This window comes from Neophocaena asiaeorientalis, unplaced genomic scaffold (genome assembly GCF_003031525.2).
Source record: "Neophocaena asiaeorientalis asiaeorientalis breed wild unplaced genomic scaffold, Neophocaena_asiaeorientalis_V1.1 scaffold418, whole genome shotgun sequence".
NCBI lineage: Eukaryota > Metazoa > Chordata > Mammalia > Artiodactyla > Phocoenidae > Neophocaena > Neophocaena asiaeorientalis.
In genome coordinates, this window is record NW_020175731.1 from 4,011,162 (window position 1) to 4,031,712 (window position 20,551).

General features: G+C 45.4%; 1 protein-coding gene across 3 annotated transcripts in view; it reads left to right on the forward strand.

Moving 5' to 3' along the window:
* Positions 1 to 279: 279 nt before the first annotated feature.
* The window catches only part of NT5DC3 (5'-nucleotidase domain containing 3), a 37,393-nt gene continuing 17,121 nt past the window's right edge, over positions 280 to 20,551 (forward strand). The window contains exons 1-10 of one of the 3 annotated variants that reach the window (XM_024732168.1): positions 280 to 468; positions 6,392 to 6,466; positions 6,921 to 6,976; positions 12,544 to 12,634; positions 13,580 to 13,717; positions 15,460 to 15,520; positions 15,945 to 16,047; positions 16,192 to 16,293; positions 18,677 to 18,758; positions 19,999 to 20,085. In XM_024732168.1, the coding sequence (XP_024587936.1) occupies positions 301 to 468; positions 6,392 to 6,466; positions 6,921 to 6,976; positions 12,544 to 12,634; positions 13,580 to 13,717; positions 15,460 to 15,520; positions 15,945 to 16,047; positions 16,192 to 16,293; positions 18,677 to 18,758; positions 19,999 to 20,085 (963 nt within the window). In that variant the 5' untranslated portion in view covers positions 280 to 300. Of the gene's footprint in view, positions 469 to 3,272; positions 3,505 to 6,391; positions 6,467 to 6,920; positions 6,977 to 12,543; positions 12,635 to 13,579; positions 13,718 to 15,459; positions 15,521 to 15,944; positions 16,048 to 16,191; positions 16,294 to 18,676; positions 18,759 to 19,998; positions 20,086 to 20,551 lie in introns of those variants that run through there. The other 2 variants (XM_024732167.1, XM_024732166.1) reach the window with 2 other exon arrangements.

The following is a 20,551-nucleotide window of genomic DNA, read 5'->3' on the forward strand; positions in this document are numbered from 1 at the left end:
TTCTATGCCCATTAGCAGTCATTCCCTTTCTCCCCATCCGCCAGTTCTAGGCAACCACCAGTCTATTGATACTTTCTGACTCAGTGGATTTGCCTAGTCGAGACATAGCCTATAAATTGAATCATACAATATGTGGTCCTTCGTGACTGGCTTCTTTCACTTAGCGTAATGTTTTCAAGGGAAGGCTAATCACACTTGCACTTTAATTTACTCATTTCGTTTCGAAATCATACTAACCTTTATTTATCATAGGGTATAACGTATTTTTTCCCTTTACTTCTAGAATTGGTTCCTTCAATTATGAGCAACTTGTTGAATCCAGATGCCATCTTCTCAAACAATGAGATGAGCCTGTCGGACATTGAAATCTATGGCTTTGATTATGATTACACCTTGGTGTTTTATTCCAAGCACCTCCACACCCTCATATTTAATGCCGCTCGGGACCTTCTCATCAACGAACACAGGGTAAGAGCATGGGGACATCACAGACCTCCTCCCCTTCCCCTTTGGCGTTTGAAGACTAGCAGTGAGCTGACCTGGCCTCGTGCCTGGCGCAATAGACATCCCTTAGGAAATTGTTGCTGAATGAATGAGTAGATTTGGTTCCGTTCCAAATGACTCCATCTGGAAGATAGTTTTTTTTAAAAAAACCACTTTATTGAGATATGATTGACATGTGAAAGGCTATATGTATTTAATGTGTATAACTTGCTGAGGTTCAGGATAAGAGTGTGAAACCATCATCAAGGTCATAAACTATCCATCGCCTCCCAAAGTTTCCTCCTGTCCCCTTTATTATCATTATTGTTATTTGTGTGTGTGTGTGTGTGTGTGTGTGTGTGTGTGTGTGTGGTAAGAACGCTTAACATAAGATCTACCCACTTAGCAAATTTTGAGTATACAATACAATGTTGTTAGCTATAGGTACTATGCTATATAATAGATCTCCAGAACTCATTTATCTTGCCTAACTGAAACTTTGTACCTGGAAGATAGTTGTTTGTTTAATAAAGAATCTTTAGATGTCTCTGACAAAGAGACTGTCCCAGGTTACTCATTAGTGGAGATTCAGCCGCGGACGTTTGCCCTCTCCTTTCTCAGGGAGCAGTGACGTAGGTTCTCCCAGAGCCTGATGCGGTGGCAGACTGTTGAGTTCTGGTTGGAAGGAATTCTTGAAATCATGGGCAATGTTTTCCTCTCATCACTGAACGGAATCGCGTTCTTAAAGAATATTTGACTGTCTTTTGATGTGTAGTGTTGTTGAGCGCTTATAATAAGGAAGGAAGGAAAACACTCAAAACCAAACGTGGTTTCCTCTAGTCTAGTTTGAGTACATGTTTCAGGAACCGGGGTGAGAAGCATCCTCAGAGGTCGTCTGGACCAGTCCCCTTTGAGAACCCCTGACAGCATCCCGAGGAGTGTGCCTGGAGTGCAGGTGTTCTGAATTTGGGGAGATTCTTCCACGGGTTGAACAGTTCTGCCTTCATGCAGCTTTTACCACTGATCCCTCCTCTTCATTCATCCCTTCACGCGTTCATTCTCCCTTTACTCAGTCCTCTTCTGTGCTAAGCTCTGTCATAGAAGCAGGGAGGATGAAGGTGAGTAGGATACAGGTGCTGTCCTTGGAGAACCAACAGTCTAGTGGGGGAGTCCATCCTGTAGGCAGGTAAATTAGGAAGCCTCTGCCTGGTGGAGCCCTACAGACATCTGAACAGAGAGCTAGGCGTGTGCAGAGGATGGTTGGAACGACTTTCTCTGCCCGAGGGAATTGGGGAAACAACGAAGGAGGTGATATTTCAGTGGAATCTGGAAGGAGTTTATCCACAGAGGTGGGCTGGGGGTGGGGGAGGTTGGGTGTGAGTAACCTAGAAACCTAAATCATGAAAACTGATGCTTTATACTTGACTATTTGAGTAATGGGCTGGGTGTTATAGGGACCATTATGCCCTCTAAGACTTCTTTGACCTGTTGGGTCATTCTTAGTTTTCCCGACCATTCTCGTTTGGCGTCTTTTCTCGTCTTTTCGTCGTCTCGGTCTCCCTCCCTTGTGTGTGCTCTGGTTTATCCCTCTCAAACGTGAGGCTCTGAACTAAAGATGTTACTGCAGGTGGGGTCTGACCGGTGTGGAGCAGAGGGAGCCCATCACCTTCCTGGTTCTGCGTGTCGTACCTTTATAAATGCTGTTTGGATCCTCACCGTTTGGTGCAGTGTATCTCCTGATCCCCTCAGCTTTTGGTTATCAGTGGCTTTACAAAGAAACTCATTTGTCCTTATTCAAAATGCAGAAATGGCACTTGCCAAAAATAACATTCCATTCAGCCACCGAGCTTTCTTTAGTTATGGCCACTTGATCAGATGTAAACCCATCTAGCCACTTGCCATCCGGCTGCATTTCTCCATTTGTTCAAGAGGCTCTCTTCTCTTCGGTCTAACCCACGGTCCTTTCCCTTCACTTTGAGGATGGAAGCAGGATAAGGGCAAGGTGGTCCTGCTCTTGCCCTCCTATATGGCGGCTTATCCCATCTCTCCACCCCATTGGAGAGCGAGCCGGAAGGGCTCTTGCACTGGTGCTGGCATTCTAATCCCAGGTCATCTGCAACGTTTGCTGTGACTGATGCCACTTACAAAACGAAGGTCATTATACTAACAGCACCAACTGTTGGTGGTCTGCTTAGTGCCGAAAGCACGGGTTCTGGAGCCTGACTGCTGGGGTTTGAATCCTGGCTTTTACCACTTATTTCTTAGGTAATCTCGAGTAACTGACCTAATGTCTCTGAGCCTCAGTTTCTTCCTCTATGAAATGGGCACAGTACTTTTCTCACATGTTATTGTGATAATTGAAGGAGTTAATTTCTGTAAAATGCCTGGCACATAGAATACACTCAGTACAGGTTAGCTATTACTACTGTTATTTCTGATCTGCGTGACAGCCCTGCAAATGGATATTCACTCTGTATTACAGAGGCTTACGGAGTTCAGCTAGTAGTTCGAGGCCACAAGACCACTGGAGGCAGAATCAGAATTTGAACTTAGATTTGTGTATTTCCAAGGCAGAGATGCTCTCTTGTTTGTTCACGTTGCCTTTCGTGGGATTAATAACACCTTTTCTTTTACCCTGTGGGTTTGTTGTTCATATGAAAATAAAATATTCATGACGATTAAAAATTTATGAACTTTGGAGAGAAAAGGGAGATGAAATAGATGGGAAAAAGGTACAATCATTATGATTAGAAAAGCTTCTAGATTTAAGATACTTATTTCATTCCCATTATGTCTGTTTGTTGCTTTGATAAAAGAAGTATGTCCTAACACTAATTATATCAAGCATATTAATAGAGGCAGTTATGCTAACGCAGGTTTTTCTCTTGTTTTGGATTGGAAAATAATTCTTCCATGACGCTGTTGGAAGCATTGAGTTTGGTGCCAGTTTTTCCTGCCGAAGTCTAAAAGTACTTGTGGAGATGAAAGACATCTGCTTTTGAGATGCATAGTAATAGAGCAGTAAGTTTGCAATTTAGCATCTTCCCCAAAAGCAAATGTAAATGTTCCACCCCTTTCGTAATTACCCTTTCTCTTTTTTTTTTCACGAGAATAAGTTTTTACAAAAATTGAAATAAATATTGGGTAATAACTGTATCTGTATTTTCATTCGGTACGTCTGCCCCAAGGGATAGAAAGACAGTGTTAGAAGAGTTCTTAATTTCACCTCCCAGATTTGCACCCTCATCAGTGTTCCTGATTATTAATGGTTACCGACGTTCACCCGGTTTTTCAAATCCAAAGCCTAACACCAGCCTCTACTCCTCAGTTCACCTCTGTTCCACCTCCGATCTCTCAGCACATGCTGTCTCTTTTTTTATAATAAACTTTTCCTTTTAGAAGAGTATTAGGGTTACAGAAAAGTTGCAAAGGTAATACAGAGAGTACACCCCATGACTGGTTTCCCCTAATGTTAACATTTTACATTACCTCGGTGCACTTATCACAGCTGAGGAACTGATATTAATGAATTGTTATTGATGGAAGTCTGTACTTGCTTCAGGTTTCCTTAGTTTTTACCTCACGTCCTTTTCCTGGTCCAGGATCCCGTCCAGGACACCACATTGCATTTAGGTGTCACGTCTCCTTAGGTTTCTCTTGGCTCTGACAGTTTCTTACAAGTTCCTTGTTTTTGGTGACCCATCGTTGACTTTGATGGTTGTGAAGAGTCCTGGTCAGTACATTTTAGCATGCCCTTCTCTTGGGCGTTGTCCCCTGTTTTCTCATGGTTAGACTGGGCTTGTGGATCTGGGGAGGAAGACCATGGAGGTAGAGTTCCATTCTCACCACATCCTGTCAACATGACTTACCACCGACGATGCTGGCCTTGACCATCTGGCTAAGGCAGTGTTTACCAGGTCTCTCCACTACAAAATTACTCTTACCTCCCTTCGCATACTGTACCGTTTGGGAGGAAGTCAGTCTCTACAGCTGTGAGCTCTCTTTTCACTCCTTCAGAATGTGTCCTGCCTGCCTCTGTCCACTTCTCCCCTCCCCCGCTGCCTGCACCCTGGTCCAAGCCGCCATCACCTCCCGCCCGATGGTGCGGTAGCCCCCTGACTGGTCCCCTGGCTTCTGTTCTTGCCCCTTAGTCTGTTCTCCATTCGGCAGCGAGAGTGAACCTTCAGACGTGAGTCATCTCGGTCCTGGACTCAAGGCCCCCTCGAGCCTTCCCATCACACTTGGAGTGACAGCAGAGGCCTCTAGTGCTCCTGGGCTCCAGGCTTCCTCACCAGCCTCCTGTCCTCTCCCCCTGCCCTCGCTCTGCTCCAGCTGCCTCGCTGCTCCTTGAACCTTCGGGCCCCTGCACCTGCCAGTTCCTCTGGTGGGACCTCCTGCCTGACTCCGGGCAACCCGAAGCCTTGCTTCTCATTTTTTTTTTTTTTTTTCCTAGATCTCTGAACCCTTGTACTGCATTCTTTCTGTAGTACTTATCACTGTGAGGCACTGTACCATGTGTTGATATGTTTGTGGTTCGCCTGCCCACCACAGAATGGAAACTTCTTAGGGGCAGAGGCGGTGTCAGTTGTTTTTTTTGGTTTTTTTAGCTGCGCCCCGTGGCATGCGGGATCTTAGTTCCCCAACCAGGGATCGAACCCGGGCCCCCTGCAGTGGAAACGTGGAGTCTTAACCACTGGTCCGCCAGGGAAGTCCTGACAGTGTCAGTTTTGTTCACTGCCACACTCCTAGGCCCTGGCACAAAGTACGCGCTCAGTAAATACTTGACGTATTCATTGGATTCCACTGTTAAGTGAGAGTGTATAGTGCTTGGTGTGGAATCACCTGATGCAGGTCATTTTGCCTTGGCTTCATGTTTTGTGTGGATTTTGGAGAACTTTGTCTCTATACCCTTCTGCGCAGGAGGGAGATAGCACTGAGTGATTCCTTGGCACACGTGGCAGGTGTTAGATAAATGAGCCCGAATGTGACATTTGACTCAGCGCTTTGGGCAGCTTGGCCGGGAAACTTGCCGCATGCGGGTCAGCCTGGTGGTTCCAGGAGATGTTCTTGCACACGCGTGACCCTGGCCGTGCACTGGGAGGTAGCTGTGCAGCCATGTAGAGGGGTTTCCTGTGCCCGTTGACAGTTGTGTAGGTTTTTTACGTAAGCAGTTCGCATCGTGATTGGGAGATCCTGGGGACACAGCCTCCCTAGTCTCAGAAGTTGATATTCTGGCCCGCGGGTGCACGCTCTGAGGGCAGGGGCAGTGGGGAGAGCCTGACCCCCCGCCTCACCACGCTCCGTGCTGTGTGGCCCAGGCCAGGTTGTTTCACCCGGAGCCTCTGAGGTCCCATCTGTCAAATGGGCATGGTGGGGCCAGCTGTGCCGAGCAGCAGACAGTGTGCTCGGTACGTCGGTGCTACCAGCGAGGTAACTGGTGTTCCAATTCTGAGATCTCGGGAGAGAGGGAAGGACTTGGATGCCGGGTGCAGTGGATAAGGAGGGGATTGGGACTTTTGTGTAGTAGGAGGGACAGGTTAATGATTAGGAAATAGCAGGGGAGCCAGGCCGTGTGTTCTGAACCAGGGTTGGAGCTGTACCCGGGAGCCGGGTGCCGAGAGAGGGTGTCTCTGGCCCGAGTGGGAGGAAGGCTGTACCGACGGCTGAGGGGTCCCTGCAGCTGAGGACAGGGGAGAGTTAAGGCCAGAGAAGTAGGGCAGAAGGGGTGCTCTGTGGCCTGGCAGCGCTTGGTCTGGAAGCAGAGGGCAAGCTGTGGCCTGTCCTTTCTGACCCCAGCTTCCCACCCAAGTGCACGAGCCATCTCAGCCTTCGTACAGGGGCCAAGTGTGGATGCTGTCTTGAACTTAGTACGTCACTAGCTAAAACCGGTTCCTTTCTTCCTTCTTAGTATCCCGTGGAAATCAGGAAGTATGAGTATGACCCAAACTTTGCAATCCGTGGACTGCATTATGACGTGCAGCGGGTAGGTTGAATTCTCATCCTTTTCTACAGTTACACGTGCTCGGGAGTCAAATGTACTCTTGATGCTTTTCTTTGCTGAACGTGTAAATTGATTTTAAATTTTGTTCTTTGGGGCTGAAGAACTAAATTATCCAAAACATCTTTGGATGAAGTCTTTTTCAAGAGACTGTATTGGAAGAGCATGAATGCATTTAGCCACTGGGAGATACTTGCTTATTTCCAATAGTCATTCATTTTCAACATTATGAGGACAAGGTGGTTATCATACCTTTTTTTGCAGACAGGCCGTTTCCTTAATGAGGAACTCGGCAAGCAAACCTTTCAGAAACATACAGGCTGCTTCTTTGTTTAAGACAACTTGATGTTGATAGGATTTATGATGACACCTGGCATTTTCATTAAATATGCAAATTCTTGTGCGTCATTTACCTGTGTGTGTGCTTGTGTTTTTGAAGGCAGTCTTGATGAAGATCGATGCTTTTCATTACATACAGCTGGGAACTGTCTACAGGTAAGCGTGAGAGGAAGTTAATGTAATTTACCCGAAGTAACCATGTGGCTTTGGGTTTCAAGACCCCCTGAGTGTTTAGTGATGGGAGGGCTGCAGTGTGTGTACCTGTGAATCATTCACTCATTCCCCCACTCCCTCCCTCCTTCAGGAACATTGATCAGGCCACTACCATGTTAGATGCTAATGGTTTGGCTTGCGAGGATGTCTTCAAGGAGCTCGGTATGTAGGTTGGAAGCCACACAGGTAGACCAGTGAGTGCAGTCCACGGTGACCCAGGTGATGATGGACGTGTGCTCAGCCATTATGGAGCACTTTGGAGGACTCTGGGGAGGACGGGCTCTCCAGAGGCGATGGTGGCCACCTGAGTGCGGGTCCTGCAGAGGTGTGGATGTGGAGGGATGGTGGGGACAGGTGGTTGTTCCCACCATGGTAATTGAGCAGTTTGGATATTAAGACCATTTTCCTCCTGTTTATTTATTTATTATTTATTTTTTTGCGGTACACGGGCCTCTCACTCACTGTTGTGGCCTCTCCCGTTGCGGAGCACAGGCTCCGGACGCGCAGGCCCAGCGGCCGTGGCTCACGGGCCCAGCCGCTCCGCGGCATGTGGGATCTTCCCAAACTGGGGCACGAACCCGTGTCCCCTGCGTCGGCAGGCAGACTCTCAACCACTGCGCCACCAGGGAAGCCCTCCTGTTTATTATTGATAGAATTAGTAGAAGTACTGAGCTCAGTGAGAAATCTTTGTAACTTTGAAATGAAGGGTTTTGCCTTTTCTAATTCTTAAATTTGTGGGTGGGATTTAGGAGTGTGGTTTGTATTTACGTATATATTTGGTATTTGTCTTTCTGTTTCTAAATGTGCTTACACTTCTGTTTCCTAATGTATTAATTCTGGACATTGTCCCTGCTGTGAGGGCTGAGGAGTTGGCTCTCCTGCGCACGCACCCGCTTCTCCAGCCTCATCCTCCTAACCCTGTTGAGATCTCTCTCTGATTGTTTCACCGTTTGCATTATGACTCTGTAGGTCTTGTTCATTCTTAAGCCAAGTAGCGCACTGAGATCGTCTTCTTTTACAGTGCTTGGTTTTTAGGTTTACTAATAACCTCATTTTTTATTTCCTTAGTTTTCTAGCTAGGTATCTCTAGTTTTTTCCTTAATGTTCCATCACAGATATCCAGCATCTACTTATTTCCTCACAATTCACATGTGTTACATAATGTCTCAGTTACTTTTTTTTTTGACTACCTCCTCCTGCTCTCATCTACTCTGATTGTTCATTCTGGGACTTCCATTTGCTACTTTCCTTGTTTCCTGGTTCCCACCTCTTCCTCTTTCTGGCTTTACTGCCTCATTTTGCTGGAGCACATCCTCCAGTAGCTTCTTGGCGCTGGATACGGCTGATTCTGGGGATCTGTGTTCGTTCATCAGTTCCTCTCGTTGGTGTCCCCTTGCAGGCCCCGTTCTCAATGTTGCTCAGTCAGGTGCCTCCTTCTCACCAACTGTTTGTTTTCCAAAACCATGTTGAAATGTCTTATCTGCTGGTGTCTTTGCACTCGTTTCCTTTGATTTTGAGCAGTTTGTTCTTTTGCTGTCATTTTAATGGTGTTTCAAGAGGGAGAAGAGGTGGTGGTGGTGACGAGAATAATAATCTTAGTAATAATAAATAGCAACTAACAAATATTGAGTTTTGCAGTGAGGCGGATACTGCCATAAAGGTTTTGAGTTAGCTCATATGATCTTCCAAATAATCTTATAAGGTAGGTACTATTATTGGTCCCAGAGATGTTAATAGGTAACTTGCCCAAGGCCACACAGAAGTAGAATTCAGACCCAGACAGTCTGGCTCCAGAGTCTGTGCTCTTGGCCTGTGTACAGCAGGCATTTCTGAATGTATGAGGGTTAACTGGAAGTCCTCGGCAGATCTTTCAAATCTGTCCCTCCAATTATGTTTCTACCCTCTGCTCCTGGACTCAGTCGCTTATCCCATCTCTCCTGGGCTCTGTGGTATTCTGCAGTGCAGTCCATCCTGGACGTAGTTGCTAGACTGATCTACCTAAAGCATTGCCTTCAACAACCCCTCTCTATTCTGAAATCCTGGATGGCTCCCCACTGTCTGAAGGATACAGCCCACATCTCTTAAATTTTCCATCAACCTTCTCTAAAACCCTTAGCTTCCTCTTCTGCCATACACACCTCCTTTACTTCCTGGATTGGTTAAGACTCTTGGTGGCAAGTGACTGACACCCAACTCAAACTGGCTTTTAAAAAACCCCAGTTTGGGCTCACTAGTTGTGTAGTCTAGGGACAGAGCTTGTTGCAGGTGTAGCTGGCTCCAGGGGGCCAGGTAGTTGTTGTCAGTACTCTTTCCGTCTCTTGGCGTTCCTTCTCTCCGGCTTAGCTCACAGCAGGCCCCTCCGCGTGGTGACCCCTGGCAGTACCAGGCTTCCAGCCCCAGCTCCAGGTCAAGGGGGGAAGGGGAGTTTCTCTTCCCAGCAGTTTCAGCCAGTCTCAGGGAGCAGATGCCGGGCAGGTGCAACAACACAGACATTCCTTTCCTCCGAGTTCTCCTTTCGCACTGCTCGGCATCTGTTCAGGCTGGTGTTCTCCCAGGATGTGGTTTTCCTTCTCCTCTGCTTCTTGAAATCTCACCCATCCTTCTGCATGGCTGACTGGTGTTGCGGCCTCTCCTCACCCTCTCAGCCTGACAGGGTCTTCCTCTCCTGTGGTCCGCCCCATCCTGTGGCTCCTAATTATCTTGTTCCTTCTTTTGTGGATAAATCATCCGTTGCATTAGGGGTGTGGACAGGGCTAGGCTGGAGGAGCTTCTGAGACATTTAAAGGGGAAGGAGTGCTCAGGTTGAGGTCCTGGGAAGGTCGCTGGGGCCTCGGGGCTGAGAGGGGGTGTGGTAGCCAAAGCAGCAGGGGTGTGTGTGTGGCTCTGGAGTCCCACTTCCTGAGTGTGAACCCCAGCCCCACTGCTCACGTGTGTGCGGCCTCGAGCCAGTTATCGACCTGCTCAAAGCCTTGGTGTTTACTCCTCTGTAAAATGGGCATGATTCCAGCACCCACCTCCAGGGCGGCCGGTCATTTGGACTAGAGCATGCTTGGAACAGCATAGGCAGGCAAAAATGTCACTTCTCTCCTCTCTACCCTCCAAAGGGGTAACGAATGAGCAGATGGCGGGGAAGAATGCTTGTGTCTCAGCCTTGTCCCTCTCTGATCCCCGCAGGGTCGCTGCATCGGGCCGGCTTTCCCACTGTATGTGGGCTGTGTGTCTGAGCGCCGCTGGGCCAAGGGGCGGGCTGGCTCCCCGCCGTAGTCCTGTTTCATACCCATGTTTTCAGATTTTCACTGGGAACCTTGTGAAAAGCTAGGATTGTTCCCATCGTAGTCACAGCAGCAGAACTTGGATAGTACTTACCATATACCGGGTGCCGTTCTGTTTATAGCAGCTCATTTAATCTTCTCAGTAGGTACCACCAGGAGGTGGGTACTGCTATGGCCCCCGCCCCCCTTTAAAAAAATGACACTGACACCCAAAGAGGTTAAATTACTTGTTCCTGGTCTAGGTCATCCCCCCAGCAGGTGAGGGAGCAGGGATTTGAACCTGGGGCAGACTCTTTCAGGTCTGTGCTCCTACCCTTTCTATCTCTGTGATGCACACAGGGCCACGTAGAGTTTTATTCTGATTTCAGTGCTGGTTTAGGCCGCATTCGGGTGCGGCAGGTCTGTGTGCTGCTCTGTCTGCATGTTTTGAGCTGGCATTTGGCTACGTGGGCCTTAAAGATGCAGCTCTTGTGGCCACGGGCCCGTGAACGTGTCTTAGAGGTGGCAGTGGCTTCCGAAGGACCAGGCAGCCCCTAGGGTGGGGACAGAAAAATAACTCCCCCGGCAGAATCCCTTTACTTTGTCTATTCCCTTTCTAGGTGTCAGAGCCTTAGGGGTGTTCACTGCTGACTGCTGCCGCGGTAGCCAGAGCTGTCTTCCAAGGTCACTGTCTAGAATGATCTGGTTTAGTCCCAGTGTCTTATCTGATTTCTGGAGCAAAGATAAAGGGAAGTCCAGTGCTCTTTTGTTTTCAGAGGCCAGTAGTTGTTTCAGGTTAATCAAGATCTGAAGCAAAATATCAATGAATCCCCTTGGCTATTTTTAAAATTAAGATAAGGGTAGAGAATGGAGGAAAGAGGCTGAAGTGATATTTCCATTAAAGTTACACGTCACGTGTAAATTATGTTTTATACGTAGTTTAATATTGGCCAAGTGTGATAAGCAACTTGTGTGTATTAGTAACTGGTGTCTCCATCGTTCACTCTGTGGTTTCCTCACCATTGGTGTGTGTGTCTCAGCTGCCTCCTCCTCTAGAGCAGGGGTGGGGGACAGATATTCCCCTGCACAGTTCTCTAGAGCGGCTATTCCAGGTGAGGAAGTCTGAGACCATGAAACCCACGTGGGATCACCTGCTCACAGCATGGGTACCAGAGACGGGTGGAGTCCCGGCCAGTCAGGCTCCACAGTCCTTTTTTCCCTCTCTTTGGAGGACTTGGATGCACTTACAGATTCTGTTGCGGCTCCTGGAAGCAGGCAGATGGGGGACGTTACCTTGACTTTTTACACATGGGGCAACTGGCCTTCAGCGTGTTGCAGCATTTGGGGTCCTTCCTCCCGGAGGTGGTGTCAGGCATCCTGACGTGGTATAGTCCACTGGAGCCTGGTGTATGACTTTTTCTGCCTCAGCGCCCACCTTCTTAAGGTAGGGTATCAGAGGGCAGGAGGATGATGGGGACAGACCAGCCTCTGTCTCCCTAATGTATTAAAAACATTAAAAAAAAAAAAACAACCCCAAGACTCACCCCAAAGCAGGTCATGAGGAGGCCATGTACCTTGTTGAGGGAAGCCGTGTGACGTGGTGGTTGAAGAGCCTGGGACCCAGTCCTGACCCACCGCTTTCTACTTTGGTGACCTTGGGCAAGGTCTGTGACCTTTCTGTGCCTTGGTGGCTTCTGCCGGAAAATGGGAAGAATAATAGTGCCTCCCTCCCAAGATTGCTGCGAATTAAGTGAATGAGTACGTGGAATTCATTTCTGGCATTCAGCAGGGGCCACGTGGTATTAGCTATTATTTTTCCTGCTCTCATTACCAGTAGAATGGTAGTAGTGATAGTAGCAGCAGCATGCCTGTTATTTATAGCAGCTACCGGTGGCACCTCCTGCCTCTTTGTGACGGCAGCGTCTTGCGTTTCAGTTGAAAAATGCCAGTAGTTGTCAGAGGTCTGAAAACTGTTGCTCTCTCTAGCTGATGCTAACTGCCTGTGTTACAGGCAGTTAAATGTGTGACAGTTTTTTCTGAACACAGGTTCCATAATCTTTGTGTTAACTCCCTAGTCGTAATGCCACAAAGTCATCGGTTTTACCACGGCTGTATTTTTATTATTGAGAGTGCTGTATGCTTACTGAGCCAGTTATTCTCCAGTAACTTTGCGAATGCAAAAACATTGAGAGAATTAAGAACAAATAATGGAGTCATTATTTCACTGATCAAAATCACTGCCGCCTGTGATTTTCTCAGAGGCCTCAGCGTGGTCCCTGACGAGGAAGTCATTGAAATGTACGAGGGCTCCCACGTGCCTTTGGAACAGATGAGCGACTTTTATGGGAAGGTAACGAGAAATTATTTATTTAATTCAAGCAGCCTGTCTTTTTCCTTTTCGAAACGTGGCCTGGTAACTTTAGGATCTTGACCTACTAGGCTCTCTGCTTATAGGGAATCAGCAAGGACATTTGGGGTTGTGTTTTGAGAGACCCTCGATTTGAGAGAGATGGGTGTGTTAGGGTCTCTCCTGGGTTCTTCCATGCTTCTCCTTTCTCAGCCCTTTCCCCCCTACCTGGTGAAGGCTCTGTATACCTTCCTTGTACCCCCTCGCTTGCCACCATCTCCCCGTGTGTGTCCCCACTTTCTGGATTAAGTCACTGGGGGCTATTGTACAGCAGCTGTTGCCTCCCCTGAGATTAAGGGCAGCACGTCACTTTGTGCCAAAGGGAAACCTCTGCTTTTCTAACTTTTGTGGTCCTCTTTGCTCTCCGAATTTCTGCTTCTTGTACTATTAGATGCGCTCTTATTTGCATGATCAAAATGCAGTGAAGATGTCCAATCAGCTGGTAAACTTAGTCTTATAAATCACAGGTGTTCAGAGAAAGGCTCTTTTCCAAACTCCCATGTGGGCTGTGGTGCTCAAATTTAGGAGAGTTAGTGGCTTTTTATGCCATTCCATGGGCAAGAATCAATTTGCTGGCTTTCCTCTGTGTGTGATGAAAGCGTGTGAGCTTTAAGATGGATGGAGCCAAAGGAGAGGGAGGGGAAGGGTGGTTAGACTTTTGGGGGGGAATCAGGGCATTTCCTTGGAAATCCCACTTACACTTAGAGTGAGACGTCAGCTCTGCCGTGAATGAAAAGAAGCAAGGTGAATGTTTTTACTTTTTCATTATTAGAATTTTCCTTTCCTTGTGGGGAGGGAGCCAGATGTTGACGACCAGAATCCCCTGGGTGAATGTAAAGTCTACTGTGGTGTTGGCTCCCTTGCTGAAGCCTTCCTCCCTGCCTGCAGAGTTCCCACGGAAACACCATGAAGCAGTTCATGGACATCTTCTCCCTGCCTGAGATGACCCTGCTGTCCTGTGTGAACGAGTACTTTCTGAAGAACAACATTGACTATGAGCCCGTGCACCTGTACAAAGACGTCAAGGTGGTGTGGACGTGGGGTGCCATGACGCTGCAGCTCTTCTAGCTGCTCAGCAGAAGTAACAGAATCCCTGGCCTCCCCTGTCGGCTGGGTCTTTGAAATCATCCTTTGCTTGGGATCTCTTTTATTTGTGGTTTAACCCTGAAAAATCCTAAGAAAGATGTTATGTTAGGAGAATTGGAAGTGAGTCAAATTGGTTGTTAAAAGAAGAGGGTACTTGCTATCTGGATTTCCATGTGCGTACATACACACATCATTTACATGACTTTGTGTTTATGTATTTTAATTTACATTCATATTCACATGTGTCTATAGATATATTCTTTAAGCTGTCTGAACTTTTTTCAGTACTTAAAAATATGTTTATATATTGCTTATTTAATATATACTTTTAATACATATTTCTAAGCATCTATTATTTAAATATCTGTATTTTTAAAAGATCCATATGTACATACTACAGTGTTTTTATTATGTGTTCATGACTAATTTTAAGTATTGACTGCCCTGAATCATGGGTTTTAAGAAGATATCGAATGAATGAACAGTTTCTCAATATCAGTCTGGTGTTATTTGAACTAAATTTAAATATTTAGTTTTGGTTCTCTGTTTTGCTCACACAAATACTTCATCTTTAAGAATCACTGGTAGTTATGTAACCCTTAGTATTCATGAGGAAAGATGTTTACTAGAAAGTTCAGTTTTTACTATGAAGTATTACTACCACTAATAGTGAACACACATGTAGAGTTTACTGTGTTCCAGGCACTATTTTTCTGAACGCTTTATGCATATTAACTAATTAAATCCTCAGAAGAATGCCCTGAGCTCTTATCACCTTCCTTTTACAGATAGAGAAATTGAGGCACAGAGAGGTTGAGTAACTTGCCCAAGGACATCCAGCTAGTAAGTAGCAGAGCCTGCATTTCAGGCCAGGAGGCTGGGCTCCGGCTTGCTCTTAACCACTGCCTTCTGCCGATGCGCAGTTGAAACAGGCCTGTGGTGGAAGATAAGTGAGGTTGAGTTTACAGTCCAGAGGTGCTCATTCCCGACGTTAAGCACCTACCAATTTTCTAAGGCTTGTGGCCCAGTTTTTCTTCAGTCCAGTCCCCTGCTACAGACTCCAGAAAGTTTCCATGTGCCTCCAGGAGTGCCCATCTATGTAGTGGACTCGCTTAGAGCTACCTGAGAGCGGGGCTGTGCTCTGAGACCTGCCAGGCATGACACCTGCCAGTGGCTTTTCCTCACGTCTGCCGGCTGGACCACATCTCTGCCCGAGTTCCAAGATCCTTGACAGTTCCTTACCCCTTTGGTAGCACTGAAGAGAGGAGGATCCTATCATTGTTCTCTGCCCAACAGAACCTGCTGCTGGGGTCCAGGGAAGGGTGCAAAGATGAAAAGAGCAATAATTCCCTTTTGTTCAGATGACCTGGAATTATTTGATCATGATACTGCATATAAATGACTATTTATCCTGTGGGACTTTATTCAGAATTGTTCATACAAATTACCTCCTCCAAGTGGCTTTTTTGAAAATTGCACTGGAAACTGCTGCTATCACCATGGCAACTTAAGTTTCTTCCCAGGGGCCACCTGTGATAAATGGACCAGAATTTAGATTTCATTTAGTGCTTAGGTTGCCAGGCTTCTGCAGACAGACATTATCCTGAAGGCCATTTCGCTTGGCCTCTTACTCAGACTGTCTCAGTTATACTCTGACTGATTAAAAACGTATCTTTTGACAGGATTCAATTCGGGACGTGCACACCAAAGGAATCATGTACAGAGCAATTGAAGCAGATATTGGTATGTACCGGACGACGTTATCGTGAAGATCAGCCTTTCCCTTTGCTATGTAATTACGCAGGCACTTTACTCTCACTCCAGGTGCTGAGCAGGGGCTGTAGTACCTCTTCTGAGTGCAGTGCAGGGACCTTGCATCCTGGCGCCTTAGATGTCTCCCTGCCCTTTGTCTCAGAACTTGACATAATCCTGACTGGAAAGGAGAGGAGCTGGTAGCTGCAGCCACTTAGGTTTTTCCACTTAGACTGAAGAGGCAGGGTGTTGGTTACTGATGCACTGGGTACTGATATACTGCCTCGAACCAAGCTTCCTGAAGGCTTTTCTCCCCTCAAGTGCCCTAGACAGTGCTGGACCCCATTTAGGAAGTGCTTGCAGATTGACTGACTTCACCCTGAAACTCTGTGTGCATTTTTCTCTTGCTCTTTAGAAAAGTACATCTGCTACCCTGAGCAGACCCGTGCAGTGTTGGCCAAACTGGCTGATCATGGCAAGAAGATGTTTCTCATCACCAATAGCCCCAGTAGCTTTGTGTAAGTTCTTCTGTGATTCCTGGCTACTTTCTGGCTCACTTCCTGTATTCCCTGTATTTTGATAGCTGGAAATTCGAAAGAAAAAGTTGCAAGAATAGTTAATCCCTGCAGTGTTAGACTAACCTGGCTGAAATATTGTTCTAGGGACAAAGGGATGAGGTATATTGTTGGAAAAGACTGGAGGGACCTGTTTGATGTGGTCATCGTTCAGGCGGAGAAGCCAAACTTCTTTAATGATAAGCGGAGGTAAGTGTCTGTCTTTTTAGGGACTAGATTTTATTCATTTGCTGCTGCGAATACTTACGTAATGTGTCTTGGTGAAATCCAGTTGGAAAATCACAAGCATCTAACATCATAGCTTTTGATTTTTAACCCTCTAGCAAGTAATTGCAAGGAAGGTGGGATGAGTACATAGCAGACAGCTGACACCTCTTGAAACGGTTCTCAGTTCAGTTCGGGCTACTTCAGTCCTCTGAGTCAGGCTTTAAGAGAACAATTGACAACAATGAAAATTCCAAACTTAGCATCACATAGTAAATTAGATCTCTCGATGCAGATGCCTTGTGAAGCATAACAAAACAGCAACAGCAAACCACCTGGTGGGTATGTCTTTAAATAGAGCTCTAAATGGTTCACTGACAATTGCACTTAGATTTTGCAGAACTTCTCTGCAGTGCAGGTTTTGCATCAAGTGGAGTAAATCTAGACCAAAACTTAAAGTCTTTCTGCCGCAGAATCCTTGAGCAATAGAGGAATGGGAAGGTTTGGGTTGTGAAGGTGACAGGGGTGTGCTCTTCGCGTTTTGTGACTGAGGGTCGGGGGTCCTAAAAGGTGATTTAACGTGCGGGGCAGACCGGTTCACCAAGAGTCATCCCCCCAAATGTCAGTAGTGTTGAGAGTAACTGCACTAGGATTATAAAAATAATTCGTATTTGTATAACAGTGACCTACTTTTGAAACACTTTTACCCACATTTCTCTGTTCTGCAGTGGGTAACCATGCAGCCTTTCCCTCTCTGCTAGGTGATTTAAAGCATAATAATTCGGTGCCCTGTAGTTAGTGTTGAGTGGATTAAATTCCTCTTATGATGCTAAATTCCACTTTTCCAAGTGTCACAGTGACTCCTGGAAGAAGAGGCACACCCAAGAACCATGTGCAGAGACTGAGAAATCAAGAGAATGTAGGAAAAACAAGAGTGGTGATCAAAAACAGCTGTAGGGCTTCCCTGATGGCACAGTGGTTGGGAGTCCGCCTGCCGATGCAGGGGACGCGGGTTCGTGCCCCGGTCCGGAAAGATCCCACATGCCGTGGAGCGGCTGGGCCCGGCCGCTGAGCCTGCGTGTCCGGAGAGGCCGCACCAGTGAGTGGCCCGCTTACCGCACAAAACAAAAAAACAAACAAACAAACAAAACAGCTGTAAACACTGGCTTGCTGTTTGGTCAGTGATAAAACGCTCTCCTGCATTTTCTTATTAGATCCCAGTGGGGTGGAGTGGTCAGGGGAAGGGCCCCATATCTCCTTTCACCTCCCTCCTTTGTCATGTTTATACTCAGTGGCAGGACCCTGTCTTGGATTAGATTTTCTCAGCACAGCGCTCTTCCTTACTCCGGGTGCCTGGATTAAGAATTCTCTACCTCTGTTCATCCCCATGTTATTTATAATGTTGAAGGTTAGAAACAACCTAAAGGAACGTCCATATGAGGGGATATTATGCAGCCATTAAAAATGAGGTTTTTTTTTTTTTTTAAATGGCAGCGAACATGTTTTACAACTGAAAAAAATGATGTATGAAGGTTACATAATCACATGGGAAATTGCTCACAGCCTTGGAGAGAAAAAGATACGTATTAGTATCCGCAAGTGATGCTCATTTTATGAAAGATAACAGAAAGATAACAGATACATAAAGACTGAAAGATATCCACTGAAATGGTGTGTTTCTACCTGGGTACTGGCATTATGTTTTTCCTTTTCTTCATTGTATTTTTCTGCATTTTTCCAGAGTTTTTTGCAGTGAGTTTGTATTTTTATAACCAGGAAAGCAATCCAAATAAGCGTTACCTAAAAAAAAAGAAAAAGGACAAACAAACCTTGTGTTTTTTGGACTAGCACCCCCAGGGTGACGCCTTTATTCTTTTTTTCCTATTTTTCCATCATAAAATAATATGCCCAGTTCTCTGATCTCTGATGTATTTTGTATCTAGAGTGGTTGCATTTCAAGTACAAAGCTGGATAAATATACTAAGCAGTATTTCTATAAGCTTTTTTTGTGTGTGTGAAAAGTTTTCTACACGGTTGAATACGTTTAGAAAATCTGGGCTAAAGAGAGTTTCTTTATAGGAGGGCTTTTCAGAGCCATTGGTAACTTTTAAGGAGGAACGGGGATAGTGGATAGTGGATAGTGTTTTCCAAATATATTTGACCCTGGAGTTCTGTTTTTTCACTAACCTTCTTTGGATACCGGGGTCCGAAGTTTGGGGTGTATTGCACGAGGCCCGGGAACGTGATGGTGGGGTCTCGGTTTCGGCTGGCTCCTTTCTGTTCTCAGGGGCTAACCGTGGAGTTTCTCATATAGCACACAGCCTGCACTGGTACCACACATCATAATGTTTCCTGTTTCTGTTGTTAGACCTTTCCGGAAGGTGAATGAGAAAGGCGTCTTACTCTGGGATAAAATCTACAAGTTGCAGAAAGGCCAGATTTATAAACAGGTATCTCGTGACCCATCTGTCCTTTTTGATCGGTTATAATGATAACAGCTGACATTCGCTGAGGCTTGCCATGTGCCAGGCACAGTCCCGAGGGCTCTGCTTCAATGGACTGTTTATAACTTAGTGGCAGAATTTAATCTTAAGTCCATACATTTTCAATGTGCTGTGTGTAGATTAGCTCAGAATTGAACAGTTTTTGAAAAAAAAATTTTAAAGCATTTTTTCCATAGGATATAAAATTTAAGATGCCAGTAGTAAACCTTGGAAATTTCTCTTTAGTAAGTGTTTAATCACATGGCATCGCACCCAAATTGGTAATTCTTTCCTGATAAACTGTGTTTTATGTACAGTTTTGATGTATTTCAGTATCATATAAAGCTCTCCCGTGTTTGAGTAAATGATTGAATTGCTGTCCAGTTTTGTGTTACTGAAATTAGGTTTTTTTATCTTATCTTTAAACGTTTTTATATGTGTGTAATATTTATAACATAAAATTACAGAACAGTACTATACAGTACTATACAGGTTTTTTTTTTTTTAAAGTACTGATACATTCCTGTTGGATATGTAACAAACTGCTGTATGTAGCCCTAAGTATATTTTTTAGCCTGAAAGATTAGCTTTGAACAGCCCTCCACGTCTAGGAAGTGAGCCTAAGAAAATTGTTAAGATGTAGCTAAAGCTTTGCTACAAGAATGTTTATCATGAAGTTACTTACAAAATAGATAACAAGGTAAATGTCCAGCCTCAGATAATTGGTAAAACGAATCATGGTAGGTCTCAGCTGCTAAAACTACATGGCAGGCAAATATTTATTGACATGGTCACAGAACGTTAAGCGTGAAAAAAAAAGATCATTACAAAGATACTCAGTATGAAGCCCTTCTGAAAAGTACATTTGACTTAGAAGAAAGGTCTAAAAGATTTCACATAAAAATGTTCTTTATCTTTTGATATTTAAAATAAATTGTAAAAGCAAAAACAATTTTTTAAGTTTTAAAAGGTAGATATCAGGACTTTCCCTAGCAGTCCAGTGGTTAAGACGCCATGCTCCCAATGCAGAGGGCACGTGTTTGATCCCTGGTTGGGGAACTAAGATCCTGCATGCCACATGGCGCGGCCTAAAAAATAAATACTATAAATAGAAATTAAGAAACAAAAGTAGGTATATTGGGCCATGGGTTATACAGGTCTCTTTTTTGTCATACAATATAACACCTATATTTTTCTGTTATTGCAGGGTAATTTATATGAATTTTTGAAGCTTACTGGATGGAGGGGATCCAAAGTGTTGTATTTTGGTGACCATATATACAGTGACCTGGCGGTGAGGAACCTTTTTTCCTGTTTCTTTGTTGGGGACAGTGTTAGGCCCACCTATTGAGGAATTTATCTTTGTTTAAGACCATTTTCATACTTTCATAAAAGTGAGGAGTGGGCCACATGTTCTTTTTCTTTTAAAGTCCCATATTTTATGCAACAGGATGGATCAGAGTCATGAAATAGATTATTTTTTTTGGAAAATTAGCAATTTACTCAGTTTATCAGAAAAAAATCTTTCCATTTAGGTAATGGTAAGAAATAAATGTCCGTGTTCTTTCCTTTCCCTTTTATTATTAAGCATCAGAAACATACAAATGCTTCATAAAATCTCATAAACATCAGTCAGGGTTTCTTTTTTTTTGGGGGGGGCTCACGGGCCCAGCCGCTCTGCGGCATGTGGGATCTTCCCGGACTGGGGCACGAACCCGTGTCCCCTGCCTCGGCAGGCAGACTCTCAACCACTGTGCCAC